General features: G+C 42.4%; 1 protein-coding gene across 2 annotated transcripts in view; it reads right to left on the bottom strand.

Moving 5' to 3' along the window:
• The window catches only part of DGLUCY (D-glutamate cyclase), a 142,462-nt gene that overhangs the window by 10,672 nt on the left and 111,011 nt on the right, over window positions 1-20,779 (bottom strand). For both annotated transcript variants that reach the window (XM_036736801.1, XM_036736800.1), the window contains exons 10-11: window positions 11,113-11,232; window positions 9,718-9,872 (exon numbers count right to left, since the gene is read on the bottom strand). In XM_036736801.1, the coding sequence (XP_036592696.1) occupies window positions 9,718-9,872; window positions 11,113-11,232 (275 nt within the window). The remainder of the gene's footprint in view (window positions 1-9,717; window positions 9,873-11,112; window positions 11,233-20,779) is intronic.

Raw genomic sequence — 20,779 nt, 5'->3', positions numbered from 1 at the left:
TCAATAAGATAAGAGGGACTTTAAAAACCCCAAACTTGTTGTTTCAAACTCTTCGTGACCCTATTTGGGGTTTTCTTGGCAAAGATAATGGAATGGTTTGCTGCTTCCTTCTCTGGCTCATTGTATAGGTGAGGAAACTGAGGGAAATAGGATTAAATGACCTGCCCAGGGTCACACAGCTAGTAAGTGTCTGAGGCCACATTTGAACCCAGGTCTTCCTGAGTTCAGGCCCAGTGCTCTATTCACTGTACCACGTAGCTGCAACCCCTTTTTTCTGAGTTCATGTTTTATTTTACACACTATAGATCACCTCTAAAAAGAACCCTTCGAAAAAGGAACTTTTATGCATACACCTCTGAAAAGACATTGCGTGTTTGTCACCCAAGAATGAAGCATGATACAGGAAAAAGACCTAGGTTTGAATCTGGCTCTGCCACTTTTTAACAGCTAGATAGCACAATGGATAGAGCAGCTGGCCTGAAGTCAGGAGGACCTGAGTTCAAATCCAGCCTCAGATACTTAGTAGCTGTGTGACCCTGGGCAAGTCACTTCACTCTGTTTGCCTCAGTTTCCTCATCTGTAAAATGAGCTGGAGAAGGAAATGGCAAGTCACTCCAGTATCTTTGCCAAGAAAACCCCAAATGGGGTCATGAAGAGTCAGACACAGTGAACAACAACAAGGCCATATGGTACTCTGAACTCAGAAGACACACGAGTCTATAACAACGGGCCTCAGGTCCGTCTTTCCATCACTTTGAGCCTCAGTTTCCTCACCCATAAAAACTAGGGAGTTGGACTAGATATAGCCAGTGCCAACATTCAGTGACTCTTGTAGCTAAATTTGGAGGCTGGAAAGTTGGCCTGTAGGTAATTAGCCTTTTAAGGCATAGTACAGCCTACTGAGGCTCAGGCAGAGAGGTGGAGGGAACGTGGCGCCGATGAAATCAAGGTTCGGATTGAAGTATGAAAGAACACTTCTTAGGAACCTAAGGGAAAAGGGGAGGAAAGTGACAGCTTTTTATAGCTGAGGAAAGTGATATATGAAAGGATAATAACAGTAAAACCAGCATTTATATTGGTAGTGCTCTAAGGTTTGCAGAGAGCTTTATTTGTGTTATCTCATTTGATAATTGATTTGCCCAAGGTCACACAGGCAATGGCCATGCAGATGCTGCAGGACTGCGTGCAGACAGTTGGAGACTGGTCATGTGGCCACCAAAGGAGCTGAGGGGCCAGACCAAGGTTTGGGGAGAAGCAGGTAATGAATTGGGTTACGAATCCTGCCTTCCTCTAAGTTTCCAATGCTAGGACTTCTCCTATTGGTTATGAGTTTTGTTTCTGTTGAGATGGTGGAGGAGAGGACAAAAATACCTGTTTTGTTGCTGACAGGACTTAGGCACGAGTCCTGTTACTGTTCCTTATGTCCTTTATGGTAAATATGTTTCACATCCAAACATTTATTAGACTGTTGTTTGTAAAGAGGACTGAATACTTCTAAGAAAGCGCTTAAAAGCAAGCCCAATTCAAAAGCTTCTGGAGAAACTTGTGGATGAGAGCAAACATGAGCCAATCCAATCGTCATTAGAGAAATTCCTCAAGACCAAACCCATTGCATCAGGCTTTAGAGGACACCTAGATATCCACCAAAGAAATGATCGAGGTCACAGAGTTCAGATTCCTGACACTACCCTTAACTACTGTCCAGACAAAGAGCAAGGTCTAGCACAATAAAGAGGCAGCCTGAAAGCACCCCCACCTTTGTTCCTTCTCCTTCAGTCATTTAAATGAGGACACTCCAACTTCTAGACTGAAGTAGTCTGTGTTGGCATTGCTTCCAGGTCAGGAAGGGACGCTTAATTCCTTCCAGAAACTGCTTTGAGATCTCATCTTTGGTTCCCCATGTCAGCATGTCTATTAACAAGCAGTCATCCAACAAGCATTTTTTTAAAGCATTTACTGTCTCCCAAGCACCGTGTTAAATGCCAGGGATAAAAAGGCAAGGTGACATAAACAAATGAAAAACCCTGCCCTCAGTGAGCTTACTTTCCAAATGAGGGAAAGAAAACATAAAGTAACTCAGTATATAATAAATGCTTGTTAACCGAATGATCCTCTGGTCCAGGGCTGTGCTGCGTGTCTTTGATCCATGGTCTTTGGGATATGAAGAGAATTTGTTATCTGTCTCTCAGAGAGTTTCTCTTTACCACTGGGGAATTTCAAACTGGCCCAGCCCCTCCCTGAGGCTTTAAAAACAAAACCAACTTGGTCAATAAAAACTTTACCTCTGGTCCCCAAAGCATTTACCTCACAGATGCATTTGTTAGGTAATATTTTTTGTTATAATAACCTGTGTTGATGTTTTATCCCTTTACCAGACTGTAAACTCGAGGATCATTGGAACCAGTCATTTCTTAATTAAACTAGTGTTTAGCATGGTGTTCATACATCGTAATTGATTTGTCCTATACGTTATCCCTCTCCATGTACTCCGTGATCCAGCGATACTGGCTTTTTTGTTATTCTTCACACAGAACACGACCTTACAACTCTACATTTTCAGTGACTGTCCTCTATACCCGGAACTCTGTCTTCATCTCTGTCTCCTGGCTTCTCTGACTTACCTAGCTTCTTTCAAATCTCAGTGAAGTTTCCACCTTTTAAAAAGAATGCTTTCCCAGTCTTTCTTAATATTAGTGCCTTCCCTCTGAGATCCTGCTCCAAATATATATTGTATATTGCATATATATATATATCCTGTTTTTATATAGATTTTTGCATGTCATCTCCCCCATGGATATTTTTTGTCTTTCTTGTATCTCTAGTATTTAGCTTCTTCTGACTCCATGTGGGCTCCTGCCTTGCATGAGTTCTCTGTAAAATAGTTTTTTAGGAAAACATACATTTGACATTTGAACAACAGGCCGGCCCATCAGAACTGCGATCTTTGTAGCAGTTTGAACGCTTGGCAGTTTAGCTTGAGAAAGGACCTCATTGTACGGTAACTTTGGACTTGATTGTGATACATGGGAAACACTGGCACAGGACCGCCCAGCATGGTGGGCCAGCATCAAAGAAGGCCCTGCGCTCTATGAGTGAAGCAGAATTGCAGTAGCTCAAAAGACATATGATATGCACAAATTTAGACACATCTCCACTCCAAATATTCATATATACTATCTGTATGTATGTGATAGAGCATTCTGAGACCATATTGGTCTTAGTAAAGCTCAGCTTCTCCTCCTATTTTACTTCAGCCTAATCTCATTTATGGGCAGCTAGATGGTGCAGTGGATAGAGCACTGGGCTTGGAATTAGAAGACTCATCAGATCTGGCCTCAGATACTTACTAGCTGTGTGAGCCTGGGCAAGTCACTAACCCTGTTTGGCTCAGTTTCCTCATCTGTAAAATGAGCTGGAGAAGGAAATGGCAAACCACTCCAGTATCTTTGCCAAGAAAACCCCAAATGGAGTCACAAAGAGTCGACACAACTGAAGTGACCCAACAACAAAGTCTCATTTATGGTCTCTTGGTAGGCAACACCTTTTCCTAGAGCATTATCAGCTTCCTCCTATAAAGCCAGAAGCTACATAAGCTTGATTGATTCTTGTTTTAAAGGTCAAGCTCCCTTCTGAGACACCTACAAAGTTTTTTTTTTCCCTCTTGAGCACAACCCCCAGCTCTCAGTTTATTTGCAGAGCCAAGATGAGTGACATTCCTTAAGCCCAATGATTAACTGAGCCTTTCTTGGCTCAGGTGATCAGTTTTACCCACTTCCCCAGGTTTTCTTTGATAACCCATCCATCTCTTAAAAACCAACTCCTTTCCTCTATACCCCCTCCCAGGGGACCCTAATCACTACAGTTGGATAATATAAAGAAATCTGTAAAACTTCAGGAACAGCATAATTTCCCAAAACAGAAGAGGAAACCCACTTCTGCACAAAGAGAAAAGCAGGGGAGCGAAGGGACCGGGTGGAAAGCCATAATGGCGAATTTTCCATCCTGGGCTGGTTGAAATCACACTAGGGTATTTCCTTGCTCTGATTAATTGTTTCTTTTGTGAGTCAGAGATCATATGCAAGAAAGCCCCAGACACCTCCCCACCTCTACTCTCACGAGCCAGGAAGTTTGAGGTATAGTGGCAAGATTACACTAGACGTGGAGCCACAGAATCTGGGTAAGAATTCCAGCTCGGACATTTACTCCCTGTGTGGCCCTGGGTGGGTCACATTTTCTCAGTGTCCTTATCTGTACAATGAGAGAAGTGTACATGAGGAGTTCTTAATTTTGGCTCTATGGGCCCCTGTGTGGATAAATTTCAGAGGGTCAGTGTACTTAGATGGGGAAAAAAGGCCTTTTACTAACCTGTAACTGAAATTTAAAGGTTCCTTCCATTACATTTTTTAAAAACCATAATTCTGAAAAGGGGTTCATGTTGTTTAGTCATTTCAGTCGTGTCCAACTCTTTGTGACCCCATTTGGGGTTTTCTTGGCAAAGATACTGGAGTGGTTTGCCATTTCCTTCCCCAGCTCATGTGACAGATGAAGAAACTGAGGCAAGCAGGGTTAAGTGACTTGGCCAGGTTCCCACAAATAGGCTTCACCAAACTGCCAAAGGGGTCCTGGGCTGGGCAGGGCAGGGCAGGGCAGGGAAAGGAAGGGAAGAGAAGGGAAGGAGCCTATTAAGAACCCTTGGCTTAGTGGCTTGGATAGGCTCTAAATTCCCATTCTATTTTCAATCCCATGATCCTATCTATATTCAAATATATATATATACATATATATTCCAGTGTTGAGGATAAAGTCTCCAGATTAGCTTTCTACTAGGAACTTTATGGGCGGCTAGGTGGCAAGATAGAGCACCAGGCCTGGAGTCAAGAGGACCTGAGTTCAAATATGGCCTTTGACACTAACTAGCTATGTGACCCTGGACAAGTCACTTTACCCTGTTGGCCTCAGTTTCCTCATCTGTAAACTGAGCTGGAGAAGGAAACAGCAAACCACTCCAGTATCTCTGCCAAGAAAACCCCGAGTGGGGTCACTAAGAGTCAGATATGACTAATCAACAAAACAGCAACAACAAGGGACTTTCTACTACTTCTTTAATTCAAGCTGCTTAGCCAGTGGTTGTACATGGTTGATGCCAGCTGAAAAACTTGCAAAATAGCTATTGGCTTAGTGACCCGTGTAACATCTTGTCTGAACATGAAGAGAGATATAGCAGCTGGTATATTCTAATGTTAGCCGTTACGACTAGAAGGCACTCTCTTAGCCGGTATCTATCCTGGCCTCCTGGCTCCTTCCAGCCCAACCCATTCTGGATGAAACCATCAAACTAATCTTCCTTAAATCACTTTATTATTCATCATTTATCCAAGTGGTCATTAGGCATCTAGAGGCAGGGTAATGTAGCACAGCAGCCCAGGGTTTGGAATCCGGTGTACTTAGCTCAAATTCTGCATCTGTTCTCTTAATACCAATATGACAGTGGTCAAGTCATTGCACCCTCTGGTTGCTAGTTCCCTCATCTGTAACAAGAGAGCTGGACAAGATAACTTCTAAAGTCCTTATAACTCTAAAATCCTATAAGTTACCAACTGCCACTCAACTACCACACAGGGCAGGCAAGCCAGCCTTGCTGAGGCATCTAGACACCCTGAGAGAGAGACAGGGGGCAGCATATGCCAGGCAAATCAGACCGTGTTGGGGATAGCTCAGGACTCTAAAGTCAAGAGCCTGGGGGATAGCAATGCATCCTGGGATGGAAGCTGATGACCATTCCTGCAACAGCTACAGCTATACCTACTAAAGGCCCAGAAAGAAAAAGTTATTGTCACAAAAGTCCTTGGCACTGTCAAATGGTTCACCTTCAGAAACAGATTTGGTTTTATCAATGGAAACTTTTGCTTTGCCTCTGTACCCTAAGGTCCATGAGATTTTTACATGCAACTTGAAGCTGAAATCTTCCATATGTGTTGTATCTCCCATTACAGTGTGAGCTACCTGAGAAGAGAGAATGTCTCACTTTCCTATTTGTATCCCCAGTACTTAGCACAGTGCTTTCTGTGGTGTTAATATGATTAAAGATCTTCCCCTCCTCCCCATTTATTAGGCCTCAGGTGGAGCTAGTTAAAGGAAGCTTGATTGGGGCAGCTTGTTTGTAAGCAGGCTGACATCCTTTTGCTAACTAGGTGTTAAGCCCCAGGCCCACACCCTTTTGCTGATTAAGTTTGAAGCCCTTGGGCCCTAAGAAGGGCATACATACATACGTACATACATATACATATATATATATATGTGTGTGTGTGTGTGTGTGTGTGTGTGTGTATACATACATATATACACACATATATACATACACACATACACACACACACACACACACACACACATATATATCCTGAGGGTTGCCATTAAGCTGAGAGAAAACTGGAAGGGCTGAGAGAAAGGACTGCAGAGACGCAGAGACTGAGAATTGGAAGAGACGGAGAGATGGAGAGAGAGAGAGAGAACAAGAACTGCAAGGGTTTTCAGGACTGCAAGCTCTTAGAACTGTAGGAGGAAAGGATGCAGGCAAGCAGACAGGATTCATGAGTGAGTGTTTATGGGAAGGACCCAGCAGAGGGGAAGGTTACAGGATGGCTTGGCTCCTTGCTGCAATAATGTGTTTTAATTTCCTTGCTGTTACATTGAAGTGGACTTACTAGTTTGGGATACAATTGTTGCTATGTCGACTTGGAATTATTGGTTTTGGGACTTGATCCTCTGGTGTCTGAGTAAATGTTTTACTTCTTCTGCCTTCTACATAGAGAGTCTCTTATATTTTGGAATTCCAAACTACACAAGCACATTCATGGTCACTATTGATATCATGAATCTTACCTTACTGATACATTTGTACATAGTAAGAACTTAAAAAATGTTTCATTCATACATACACAAGCACAGTTAAATGAGCACCCCAATTGTGCTAAGTATTGTTGTTCAGTTTTTTTTAGTCATGACTCCATTTGGGGTTTTCTCGGCAAAGATACCAGCTGCTTGGCCATTTCCTTCTCCAGCTCACTTTACAGATGAGAAAACTGAGGAAAATAGGGTTAAGTGACTTGTCCAGTGTCACAGAGCTAGTTAACTATCTGAGACCAGATTTGAATTTAGGTAGATGAGTCTTCCAGATTCCAGGCCCAGCACTCCATCCACTGCCCCACCTATCTGCCCATTAAGTATTGTGGAGGATTCTAAACAAGCTTAAAGCTTGCAGCTTTTCACCCTTGTGGACTTCTATACTGGTTGGGAAGTTAGGGTGCAAATGCATGTTGACAGCAAGAGACAGTTCTTGATTAAGTGAAAAAAAACAGTGGTCCTGATAATGACAGGATTATAGAATCTTAAGATGGAAGATGATCCAACCTCCTAGCCAATGCAGGAAGCCCCTCTAACATATCTTGATAGCTGGTTTTCTAGCCTCTGTCCCCCAGCTTTCTTTCAATAGGTGGGACAGGTTAGCCTGAACAATTTTTAGACAAACTATACCTACCATTATGGAGCTTGCATATTTCAGAACAGTAGATCCATCTCTCAACCAATCAATCAACACCTCATTGATTGTCATTCTGAACTTGCACCCAGTGTCACAGAGCTAGTCTGAGGCTGAATTTGAACTCAGGTCTTCCTGACTCCAGGCCCTGTGCTCTATCCACCTAGCTACCCAAGAACTGGGAAGACCAAAAGTTCAAATGCTGTCTCAGACTCTTACGTAGATTTGTGGCCCTTCTGCACAATGAGGATATAAATAATGCCTACCTCACAGGGTTCTCGTGAGGATCAAATAAGATGCTACAAAGTGCTCTGCAACCCTTAAAGTGTCATATAAATGCTAGTTATCACTAATTATTATTAACAATAAATGCTAATTATTATGAATATTGGTAATAATACTCCTGTTTTCAAATGACAGATTTTCACATACTTGAAGACAGCTTTCCGAGTCCTCCAATGTCTTTACTTCTCCATCCTTCATTCCCTCTCCCATTCATCATCTGACTTGACTTCCAGGCCCTGCTCTGCACATGTTCCAATGCCAATAGCACAAAGATATACTCTAAGTACTGTCTATTGAGGTTAAGAAAAGGAAAAATCAACTTGTGCTAGTGTCCCCTCTGCCCAAAAACCCGCAATGGCTCTCTATTGCCTATCAGATCAAGTTCAAACTCCTCAAACAAGTATTCCAGGTTCTCCATCATTTGTCCCATCGCTCCTTTCACCTGCCATCTGATTCAAACCATATCTTCACCACAAACCCTCTACCTCAAGCTGGCTGGTCTCCTAACTCCTCTCTCCCTCCCTTTGTCCATCCCAGGTACATATATTCCTCCCTCCCCCCACACTCTTTACAGTCTCTGGATTGGAGTATGGATTTGGACTTCTGCTCCTGGTGGATATGCCCTTCCCTCTTCTCTCCTGCTCATCTTTTGAGGCTCAGCTCAGGTCTTCATAAAGCCTTCCTTTAGGATGCTAGCCCACACTTGTCTCTCCTTTCTCTGCTCTGCCAAAGAACTTAATTTCTGTCACCTACTCCTTCCTGCCCCCACATGCATTAGCACTTGTTTTGTATTCATCTATCATTATTTTGTGTGTTAGTTTTCATTCTACAGTTTTAATACATACTGTTAAAAGCCTAAAAGAGGGTCTCCAGACTATCTTGGCGGCTCCTCTGTAGATACTTTATCAAAGGACAGGGACAAAAATCACAAGACATGGATGGACAGCTATTTGTACCAATAGAGTGAATACTCCCAACAGTGAGATCATGGACCAATGCATTATTGTTATTAATAATCTTGTTTTCAGCTTTTCAATGGTGCTCAGACAGAAACAATTCTGGGGCAAGCTGACATTCTGCCATTATTCTTTTACGCTTAATGTTCTAGAGACTATATGCACAGGTAGATAAAATAACTACTTTTGTAATTTAATAAAAGTATTATGGCATAAGCTCATCGTCTGTAAGTTCACTGAATGGTTCTTTGGGACAATTCCAGTGGCAGATAGGATGATGGGGATGATATATGCCTCCTCCTATTCCCCCATGGTTTTGATTTCATTAAGCTTTTCATTATACATAACCTGGAGATTATAAGAATTTGGAATGTGGGGCAGACAGTACATAGGAACAGTGTGCTGCACCCAGAGTTGAACAAGGAGGAGGAGAATAGGATAAACTGCCTTCAGGAAATTGCCAAGTACTTTTAATGGCACCAAGCTTCCTTTGGAAACAAAGGCTTATCTTTTCAATGCCAATATTCTGCTGGCATCTCTTCAAAGAACTGAAAGTAAATATCATCCAGAGGGCAATGGAGTGTGGTATGTGGTGGGTGTGAGCAGAAACCTCAAAGATGAACAGGACTAGAAGACAATTAATGGAAATTTATGAAATTTATAATAGAAAGAAAAGATGTGCCAGTTAAGTGGCAAGAGGGAAAGATGACAAATGAACAGCCAGAGTGTACCATTGGTATCTTTGGGATCTCAAGAGAAAGGGACAAAAGCCTCCAGCAAATTGAGTGGGTCCCATGTGGTAAACTTAGGAGAGGCCATGTACAGAAGTCCTACAGGATGGATCACCATGGAAGGGTTGCAATCTTTATCACAGGAGAGATTAACCAAATGAAAAAGAACTTCCCTCTCAGCACCATATATTTGAGCATTAGGTAGTACCTTTAAGACAGATGGGAGTGCCTGAGCCCAGGCCAGTGCTCGTGATGAGGTGGTGGGGGATCCAACAGCTTTCTGTAGGTAGTGCTTGTGTAGGTTGCTGGTGTTCAGTAAATAGAGTGCACAGGCCAGAGCATAGCCTCCCCAGTTGGAAACACCTGGCACAGAAAACACTCGAAATCAGAGGATCAGAGAGAGAGCTCGCTTCATTTCCTTGTCTCTAGGCAGAATCACCCCTAAACCATGTGGGCAGAAGAGGTTCAGTCCTTTTACCAAGCTCTAGAAGAAGGGATTTCACAACATCGCTCAATATCGAATAACTCTCAAAATGAAGAAATTAACCATTTTGACTAATCTTAGAGTGGAAAGGATGCTAGGCTTGGTGACAGAAGATTTTATGTCCTAACTTGCCGACTTGTGTTGCCTTGGACAAATCATTTCGCCCTTCTGACCCTCCATCTCTTCTTCTGTAAAATGGGATGATAATACCTATGTTAACTGCCTCACAGGAGTATTAGGAGGAAAGTACTTTTAAACCATGAAGCTCTATATAATTATGTATAATACGTTATTACATGTAATCGTGTTATAACATAATTACATCATTATATGTAGTACAACATTATATAATCATATTAAAAGAACATAATTATATTTATTTAAATACACGAATATTTCTATTTATTCAACATATTTATTATTATACAATAATTGTATAAAGTAATAATTATTGTATTGTATAATCATTATGGTAGAACATTGTATTCCATTCTTAAACAATACACTCCATCTCTCAGCTCTGGGCATTTTTTCTGGCTGTCCCCCCTGCCTAGAATGCTCTCCATCCTGTGCTTTGGACTACTGACCTCCCTGGATTCCTTTAAGTCCCAGATAAAATACCACCTTCTACAGGAAGTTTTCCCCAACTCCTCTTGATTCTAGTGCCTTCCCCCTGCTAATTATTTTTATTTATCCTATGTATCCTGTCTTTTGCTTTGTTTTGTTTCTCAGGGGTTTAGCACAGTGTCTGGTACAACAGTAGGTTCTTAATAAATGTTTTCTGATTGATTGATTATATAATTTGTATGGTTTTCTTTTTGCATTTTGCTCATTAGATTATAATCTCCTCAATGGCAGGGACTGTCTTTTGCATTTCTTTGTATCCCTAGCATTTAGCATAGTGCCTGACACATAGTAGGTGCTTAATAAATGTTTACTGGTTGACCGATTATATAATTTCTTTGTATGTTTCTTTCCATGTTGCTTCCCTTATTAGATTGTAGGCTCTCTGAGGGCAGGGACTACTTTGATTTGTGTCCCTAGCATTTAGCACAGTGCCTGGTATGTAGTAGGTGCTTAATGAATGCTTATCATTGACTGACTCTGTGAACATCTTACCAGCTACGACAGCAAAATCTGCTTCCACATCGCAGGCTATGACATCCCCATTCTTGATGTACCTCTTCACAGACGTTTTGACTTTTCCCATCCCGAGTTCATTCCCTCCATCCCCAACACCTAGGTTAGAAGGGGAAAAGGATTAACAGATCAGTTTCCTGAATGAGAAAGAAGGAGGGTAATTTCCTACACATTACAACAAAACCGTGCCTGTCACTCGAGGTAAATGAGGCGTTTAGAGGCAGCTTAAGTGATCCAGTGAAGAGGAGGCGCTTCCCTGCGCTGGTGCAGTGAGTTTCCTCTTCTGGGATTTTCTCCTATCAATGAAATCACAGGTCCAGTCTCTTATCTTTACTTGGCTATATGTGGTTTTGATCGAGGGACCCCTGTAAATCCCAGGGGCGGCTCTTTTTGGCTAGGTGGCCTAACAAATTGAGCTCAGGGCCTGAAGTCGAGAAGATCTGAGTTCAAATCTTGCCTCAGATACTTATTAACTGTGTGACCCTGAGCAAGTCACTTAACCTCTGTCTCAGTTTTTTCAACTGTGGAATGGGGAGGATAGCACCGACCGCCCAGGGCTGTTGTGAGAATCAAACGCAATGATATTTGTAAACCTTAAAGTGCTCCATAAATGATGGCTGTGGTTGTGATGCAGTGGATAGTGTGCCGGGCCCGGGAGCAAGAAGGCCTGAGTTCAAATCTGACCTCAGACATTTACTGGAGGTGTGACGCTGGGCCAGTCACTTAACCCCTGTTTGCCTCAGTTTCCTCGTCTATAAAATGGGGTAATAATAATTACTGCCCCCCCCAGGGGAATCGTGAGGATTAAATGAGAAAACAATTGTAAAGTGCTTAACACAGTGCCAGGCATACAGTAAGTGCTATATAAATGCTAGCTGTTATTACTTTTTAAAGATTATTTTTCCAGAGTAAGAAATTGAGGCTTAGAGTTATGACTTGCCCAAGGTCTCTGATAACCCTTACTTTGCATTCTACCTTTCTGTTCTGCTACTTTCAGACAAATCCTAAAAGATCCATTTCTTATAGAGTAGGCAGCCCTGGGGTCCTCAGATATGCCCATGAATATGTATGTACACACACACACACACACACACACGTGCACGCGCGCGCGCACACACACACACACACACACACACACACACTGTGTGGTAGGTGTAGTGGAAAGAACTTTGGAGTGGGAGAATGGAGACCTGAATTCAAATCCCAGCTCAATCACTAACTCACGCGACTTTGAGTAAATTACTTCTCCTCTCCGGGTCTGTTTCCTCTTCTGTAACATAAGAGAATTAGACTAAACGCTCTCTAAGGTACCTCCTAGCTCTAATATGCTACGTTCTTCTACTCCTATGCCCACCGTATAGGGCACAGTCACCTCTATCTTTATTTGCATTCATTCTTGCAACATCAATGGTCATTGTAGGATTTCTGGTTAATGCTGTCCTTGTACATCGGGAGAGTTTGTAGTCTCTTGGTAAAACATGAGTCTCTCCATCAAAGTTCCCCTGCCTCCAAAGTATTCATTTTACCTTCCAAGCACACTACCTGAACACCATTTGAGTTTAGTTTCACTGAAACTGTCACTCCAGAGGTGGAGCCAAGGTGGAGGCATAGAGGCAGCAACCCAGCTGAATTCTTTCAATATTCCCCTCCAAACAAGTTTAAAATAATTCCTCAAACCAAATTTTGGAACGGCAGAGCCAACAAAGGTCAGGGCAAGACATTTTTCCGGTCTGGGGAAACCTAAGAAATAGGCAGGAGAGGTCTGTGGCACTGGGGTGGAAGCTCGTCTGGAGCCCACCTGGGCCAGGGTGGCAACAGCAGCTGCGGCAGTAGCAGAAGCTTTAGAAGCGCTCAGCCAAAGACGGTAAGGGAAAGAGTGCGTGCGTGTGTGTGCGCGTGTGTGTGTGTGTGTGTGTGTGTGCGCGCACATATAACAGTTGTGTATAGAAATCTATCTCACCCAATAGGGAAATAGAAAGGGAAGAGGATAAGACAAGGGGGATGGTGGTGGAATGGAAGAAAATAGGACAGAGGGAAATACATAGTAATCATAACTGTGAAGGTAAATGAGTTGAACTCACTCATAAAACAGAAGCAAAGAGCAGAATGAATGAGAAACCAGAATCCAACAATATATTGTTTACTAGAGACATACTTGAAACAGGAACACACATACACACACGCACACGCACGCACACACACACACACATACACAGAGTTAAAATAAAGGCTTGGAGTAGAATCTATTATGCTTCAGATGAAGTTAAAAAGACAGGGGTAGCGATCATGACCTCAGACAAAGCAAAAACAAAAATAGACCTAATTAAAAGACATAATCAGGGAAACTACATTTCACCTTAGACAGTGAAGTCGCATAAAAAATAATTTATAGCAAGTTTCTCTGATAAAGACCTCATTTCTCAAATATATACTGAGTCAAATTTATAAAAATAAGAGCCATTCCCCAATTGACAAAAAATATAAACAGGCAGTTTTCAGAGGAAGAAATCAATGCTATCTTTAGTCATATAAAAATGTTTTAAATCACTATTGATTAGAGAAATGCAAATTAAAACAACTCTGAGGTACCACCTCACACTTATTAGAAATGACAAATGCTAGAGGGGTTGAGGGGAAATAGGTTATACTAATGAATTGTTGGTGGAATAGCGAACTGGTCTAACTATTCTGGAGAACAATTTGGAACTAGGACTAAAGGGCTATATGACTATGCATGCCCTTTGAACCAGTAATACCACTACTAGGTCTGTATCCCAAAGACAAAAAGGAAAAGGACCTTTATGTACAAAAATATTTCTAGCGGCTCTTTTTGTGGTGGCAAAGAATTGGAAATGCTCATTATTTGGAGAATGATTGAACAAGTTGTAGCATGTGAATGTGATGGATTACTGTTGTGCTATGAGAAATGATGAGGGGGGTGGTTTTAGAAACACATAGCAAGACTTACATGAACTGATACAAAGTGGAGTGAAAAGAACCAGGAGATCATTGTACACAGCAGCAGCAACGTTGTAACAATGATCGACTGCTCTCATCGATAAGATGATTCAAAACAATTCCAAAGGACTCATGATGAAAAATGCTGTCCACCCCCGGAGAGAGAACTGATGAGCTCTGAGTGCAAATTGGAATGTAATTTTCTCACTTTATTTTTCTGGCTTTTAAAAATTTGGCTCATATGAAAATATGTTTTGCATGATTTCACATGTATAACTAATATTATATCGTTTGCATTCGCAGTGGGTTGATGTAGGGGTGGGAGGAAGGGAGAGATTTGGAACTCAATTTAAAAAAAGAATGTTAAAAATAAACAAATGATAAATTAGGGGAAAAAAAGAAATTGCCATTCCACCTCTTCTGGGAGTGGAAAGATGGAGGGATATTGGTAATAGTTCATCTTACCTTGGTGTGAATGATTTTAACCAGTACATTTTTTCTCTGAAACCTAGCTGACAGGACCTTGAGGGTGGGGATTCTGATGGGGAAGGGGAAGGAAGAATCATTTTATAGCATGGAGGGAAGGCCTGGGTAGGATGCTGTAATAACAGTAATAATAATGGATTACATTTGGTGAGCTGTTGTTTATTGTTTATACCTTTGTTTTCAAAGAGGACCAATGACATCGCAGGGTGATGTTGGAATTTCTAGTGAATTGGGTTTAAGGGAGGCAGAACTGTGCAGTCATCAGCCTCACTCTCTCTTCCAGAGCCACTGAAGTCCAAAGACAAGATGAAAGTCAAGACGACTAGCAAGGGCCCAAGATGGGTGATGTCTGACCAAGCACTAAGCGCTCCATAGAGCCTGTTTCAGTTGACCTCACAACCATTAGAACAAACATTTTCTTCCATCCATCCTGCTGGGGAAGTCTTCATGTGCTTGGGGTAGACGTCTCCCTAACTCACCAACAGGTTGGAGGCCCTTTAGCTACCCTCAATGTGGATTAGCCTGTCTGCCAAGAAGGTTTCACCAGGGTATGGCCGCTGCGCAAGCTACAGCTCCTTGGAGTCACAAGTGAGAGTTGGGTGAAGGCGGACACCAAAGGGGGATGAGCAAGCCCTCACATCATGCTAGTGCTCCCTGAACGCCCCATACACCTCCTTCGGGATAGTCCTAAATGTGTGTGGGGGTCTCTGTGGTACAAAGGTGAAATTTACTAGAATGTCAGAATGTCACCTGTCTAGTAGCCCAAGTTTTCTCCTTCTGGAGTGTTGGAGAGGATGTCCAAGCTATAGTGAGGTGCTAGGAATTCCTTGGGAAGGGGACCTGCATCATCACGGTGGAACATGGAAGTAACTGAAGTGTTAGAGATTGCCCAACTGGCAACCCTGAGTCTGGTTCCCTTACAAAGGGAAGCCCAAACTACAGGGCAGTATTAGACTTCAGGACCCCAGGGACAAGTAAGGCCTCCACCAGAGAGGGAAGAGAATTAGACTAATTTGTTTATGGGAATTATGAGTCCTCTAAGGGCTTGCATTGCTTATAGGCTCCTGGTGAATCCTTTGTAATGGCTACATTTTTGGTAAATTGGAATTAAGTCTGTCCTGTACTTACCTAACATTTGCTCTATTACTTTGAGTGATTGTATAGGGATTTCAGGACTCTGGTATTCAAATCTATGGAGACCAGACAGGAATTATATTTGGAGATTTCCCAGAGTAAACTCTTCATTGAGAAATGATGAGCCCAAGAGAGTGATATTTGGGGGGGGTTGTCATTCACCATGAATAGGCCTAGAGTTTGAGGCACTGGACCATGGGTTACACCTTTACTACACACTACACTGTTAATATTTAGGGACTGGGAACCTGAGGTAAGGGGGGTACCAGGTAGGGAAAGACATGTGGAAAGGGATCCCTGATTAGACTCATGGAACATTAGAAGGGAAAATCGGAGATAATTGTTCTAGTCATCTAATCCTACCCCCCTCATTTTTACAGATGAGGAAATGAGGTTCAAACATGGAGGAATGAGTTACTCAGTCACACGACAATTTAATAGCAGAGCCGCCCCTGAAGTCCAGCTTTGCGGTCTTCTGAGCCAGTGCTTTTAATGTTATTTAACTAGATGAGGTTTTGTGTCTATCACCAGCAACCTCAGAAAGCTTAGCTCCTCAAGAGGAGATACTAAGAATTTCCCCACAGCATCTACCTCCACTGCAGAGGTGATTAGCTTTTTCTTGGTCATGGACCCTCTAGGGAGTCTAGTGAAACCAAAGGACCCTTTCTCAGAACAATATTTTGATAATTTAAAAAAATGTAAAATTTCAGTCAGAGCTTAGTCAAAATAAAGATTGGTTTTCCTATCCAAAATCACAGACCCTTTGAAACCCCTTGGGAGTCTAAGAACCTCTGACTAGTGCACTGGGGACCATAGAAATAATAATAATAACTCATGTATTCACAATACTTTATAAAGTACTTTCCTTACTATAACCCTGAAAACTAGGTAGCACCATTTTAATAAAAGCTGATGCTTCCATCACACTTTCAAGTTCATAAAGTGCTTCTCTTACATTATCTCATCTGACAAGCACTATGATTTTCTCCATTACCATGAGGAAACTGAGGCTGAAAAGGTTAAATGACTTGCCCAAGGTCACACATCTTGAACCCAGGTCTCTCTGGACTCCTAAGTCTAGAGCTTTTGTGCTCTTCTTAATGCTTTTTATTCTGTGAACTCTTTTAATGACAACAACAATAAAATGGGCTAATTTAATATGTTAATTTAATTAAAGGATAATTAAATTAATTTAAAGATAATTTAATGTTACTCATAATTTCCACATTCATTTACTGCCTAAGGTGCAATTAAGAAATTTTTAGGGGCAGCTAGGTGGCACAGTGAATAGAGCACTGACCCTGGGGTCAGGAGGACCTGAGTTCAAATCTAACCTCAAACACTTGACCCTTGCTAGCTGTGTGACCTTGAGCAAGTCACTTAACCTCAACTGACTTGCCTTCCCCTCTCTAAAAAGAAAAAAGATATGTTTAGTATTAGATCATTGTCGCGGACCCCCAAGGGGTTTGTGAACCACTCAAAGGTACTACACCACGCTGCCTCTTTCTTCTTATAGATGTGGAAACTCAGTCTCAGAGAAGTTACATGACTTGTCCAAGGTCACAAGGCTAATAAAGAATTCAGACCCAGGTCTCCTGAATCCAATCTCAGGGCTCTCTACTATGCCACTTGTTGTCCAGTCTTTTCAGTTGTGTCTGCCTCTTTGTGACCCCACTGGGGGTTTTCTTGGCAAAGGCACTGGAATGGTTTGTCATTCTGTTCTCCAGCTCATTTTACAGATGAGGAAACTGAGGCAAACAGGGTTAAGTGACATGCCCAGGGTCACACAGCTAGCAAGTGTCTAAGGACAGATCCGAACTCAGGTCTTCCTGACCCCAGGCCAGGCGCTCTGAACACTGTGGTGCCATCTAGCTGCCCCCTACTCTGCCACACTTGATTACTGAACCAGGCTGCTAGGTGCCAATCACCTTATCCAACCCTCCCCTCCATGGAAGCACAAATGCCCCCCAGCTCAGGAGGCCAGCTGCTGGAGAGGAAGAGGTGATAATGAGGAGAGAATGCTGCCCTCTCTTTCTGGAGCAGCTTTTCTGGGAACTTCAAAAGCAATTTGCAGTCCTTGTCTGATCGTCCCAGAAGGCACCTAATTGTCTCATTGAAACCTCAGAGGCAGCTGAGAGGACTAATGAGTCTGGGAAATACTGTGGAGTCTTCAGATGGAGTTGTAAATGAATACAAGAAGATGAGCCTAATTTTCCTATTGCCATAAGAGACTGCATCTCTTTGGGAGATGTATTAACCCTTTCAGAAGTATCATGTGTTCCAGAGCACCTGAGTTAGTATTGTTATTAAGTCATATCTGACTTTTCATGACTCTGTGGGCCATAGTGTTCGTGGTGTTTTCTTGGCAAAGATAGTGGAGTGATTCGCCATTTCCTTCTCTAGTGGATTAAGGCAAACAGAGGTGAAGTGACTTGCCCAGGGTCACACAGCTAGTAAATGTCTGAGGACAGATTTAAACTCAGATCTTCCTGACTCCACTGAGCCACTCCACTGCCTTTTAAGTTACTATGAGGGAGAACTAGATAGTCATGGAAGCTGTTGATCTTTTTTCTAATAATATAAAGTCACAGTATAATTACCAACACCAAGTTATTAACATGATTGAGCAAGCAGTCGGAACCTCCTTTATCTAGTTTCCTATAGGATCACAGTGCTTGGTCCTTGAAATGACCGTAAAGACCATCTGGTAAAACCCTCTCACTTCACAGAAGAGGCCCAGAGAGAGGTACTTTCCCTGGTAGAATTCCCTCTACCAATGAAACTGATCCAGTCCCTAGCACCATGCCATAAATAAATGCCTAAGGTGTGACTTGTCCAAGGCCACAAAACCACTTGGTGGCAAAGTCAGGACTGGAGGCCACATCCTTCCACTGCAAACCCAGCGTTCTTGTTGGCTCACTGAGGGCAAATACTGTGTTTTATCTTTGTACCTTCCCCAGAGCCAGAAACACTGTGCTCTGTGCACTGTGAGTGCCTAATAAATACTTATTTAATTAGACACATTATGATGATAGGATAAAGCACATACTGTACTTAATAGCAGATCCATTAATGTACTCATCCATTTTTTCTTTTCCTATACAACCCCCCTCCTTGTTCCCCCCTCAGTTCCACACAGAGAATCCCACCTAATGTAATGAGTGCCTTCTAAAACTATAATTCTATGATCCTACATGGTCAGCACGGTACAGTGGAACAAATGCTGATTTAGAATCAGAGGACCTATGTTCAAATCTCCCATTCACTTGTTAGCCTTGTGGTCTTGGGTCAGTCACTTAACTCCCATGGAACTATGGGAGTTCCTTATCTGTAAAGTGATGGGGTTGGACTAGATGGCCTCCGAAGTCCATCCCAGTTCTAATTCTATGATCCTCTTAATATCATATGAGTCCTAAGGAAGCACATAGGTTCCCTCACTCTCAGTACGCAACCAGCCCACATACTTTTCTAGTCATACCTCTCCTAAATGATAGGTTTTATACTACATCTTATGCAGTTCTCCAGTAATCTAGAATGTTCTGACACTAATGCACTGGTCATGCAGCTGTGAATTAGTCTAACCATTTTGGAGAAAGTCAATAAATAGTTTGAAGAGAAGTGGAAGAGAGGGAAGACAGGGAAGAGAGAAGAGAAGAGAGGAGAGGAAGGCAGAAGAGTGGGGAGAAAAGAGGAGGGGAGAGGAGAAGAGGAGGGTGGGAAGAAGGGGAGGGGGAGAAAGGAGGGGAGGAGTGAGGAGAGAGGAGAAGAGAATAAGAAGGAACAGGAGAGTAGAGCAGAGAAAAGGAGAGGAAAGAAGAGGGGAAAAGGAGGGGGGAGGAGAGGAGGGGAAGGGAGAGGAGAGCAGAGAAGAGGAGGCAAAGTTAGAAGAGGGGAGGGAAGAGGAGAAGAAGGGAGCAGAGAGAGACAGAAAGAGAGGGAGGAGAAGAAAGAAAGGAGAGAGAGAAGAGAAAAGAAGATATGGAGACAGAACATAGTCGTAGTAGTCACAGTCGCAGTCGTAGTTGTAGTAGTCACAGTCGCAGTCGTAGTCACGGTCGTAGTTGTGGTGGGAGCAATCCTCAAAGTCAGGGAGTTCTGGATTTAAGTCCTGCTTCTGACTCACTGACTGTTATTTCAGGGAGGGCCCGTTCACCTTTTGGTGCTCTAAATCAATTTTCCAACATTATATAAATTGCAGAGAAGGTTCCAACTCTGCATTGGTAGAGGGAGTTTCCTCATCTGGGAGTTCCCTATACCAATAAAATAGATTTGATACATAAATGCAAGAACAAATTGGAAACAGAACAAAAGAAAAATACCTCTCTGAGTTGGGGAATGGCTGAATAAACTGTAGGATTATAAAGGAATATTATTACAGCATAAGAAACAACAAAGACAAGGAATTCAGAGAAACATAGCAAGACTTTTATGAACAGAGTGATACAAAGCAGAGAAAGCACAAGCAGGAAAACGACATTCGACTACAATTTAAATGAAAACAACACAAAAAGACACGTGAAATGCAATAATCAATATTGGTTTCGGCATGCAGATTATAAGAGACATTTCCTACCTCTCATTAGGAAGGTGGGTAGGGGGCAGCTGGGTGGCTCAGTGAGTAGAGCACCGGCCCTGGAGTCAGGAGGACCTGAGTTCAAATACGGCCTCAGACACTTGACACACATACTAGCTGTGTGACCTTGGGCAAGTCACTTAACCCCAATTGCCCTGCCTTCCCCCCTCCAAAAAAAGAAAACAACAAACAGGAAGGTGGGTAAATTCAGGTGTTGAATGCTACAGATTGTTAGACTTGATTGCTATGTTGTTTGATTTCAAAGGTAGGTGGTACAATGGATCGAGTGTTCTAGTCACAGTCTAAATTATTCCATCTCTGTCAGCCTCAGTTTCCCCATCTATAAAATGCGTATGATAACAGCACCTGATTACCAGGGTTTTGTAAGATCAAATGCGTTAAAACACATAGAAGGCTTTGTGTACCTTAAAGCTCTATATACACTCTAGTTATTGGTATTACTGTCACTACTTAACTATCTTCCCTTGTCATAAA

This window comes from Trichosurus vulpecula, chromosome 8 (genome assembly GCF_011100635.1).
Source record: "Trichosurus vulpecula isolate mTriVul1 chromosome 8, mTriVul1.pri, whole genome shotgun sequence".
Lineage (NCBI taxonomy): Eukaryota > Metazoa > Chordata > Mammalia > Diprotodontia > Phalangeridae > Trichosurus > Trichosurus vulpecula.
This window is presented reverse-complemented; position numbering and strand designations above follow the sequence as displayed.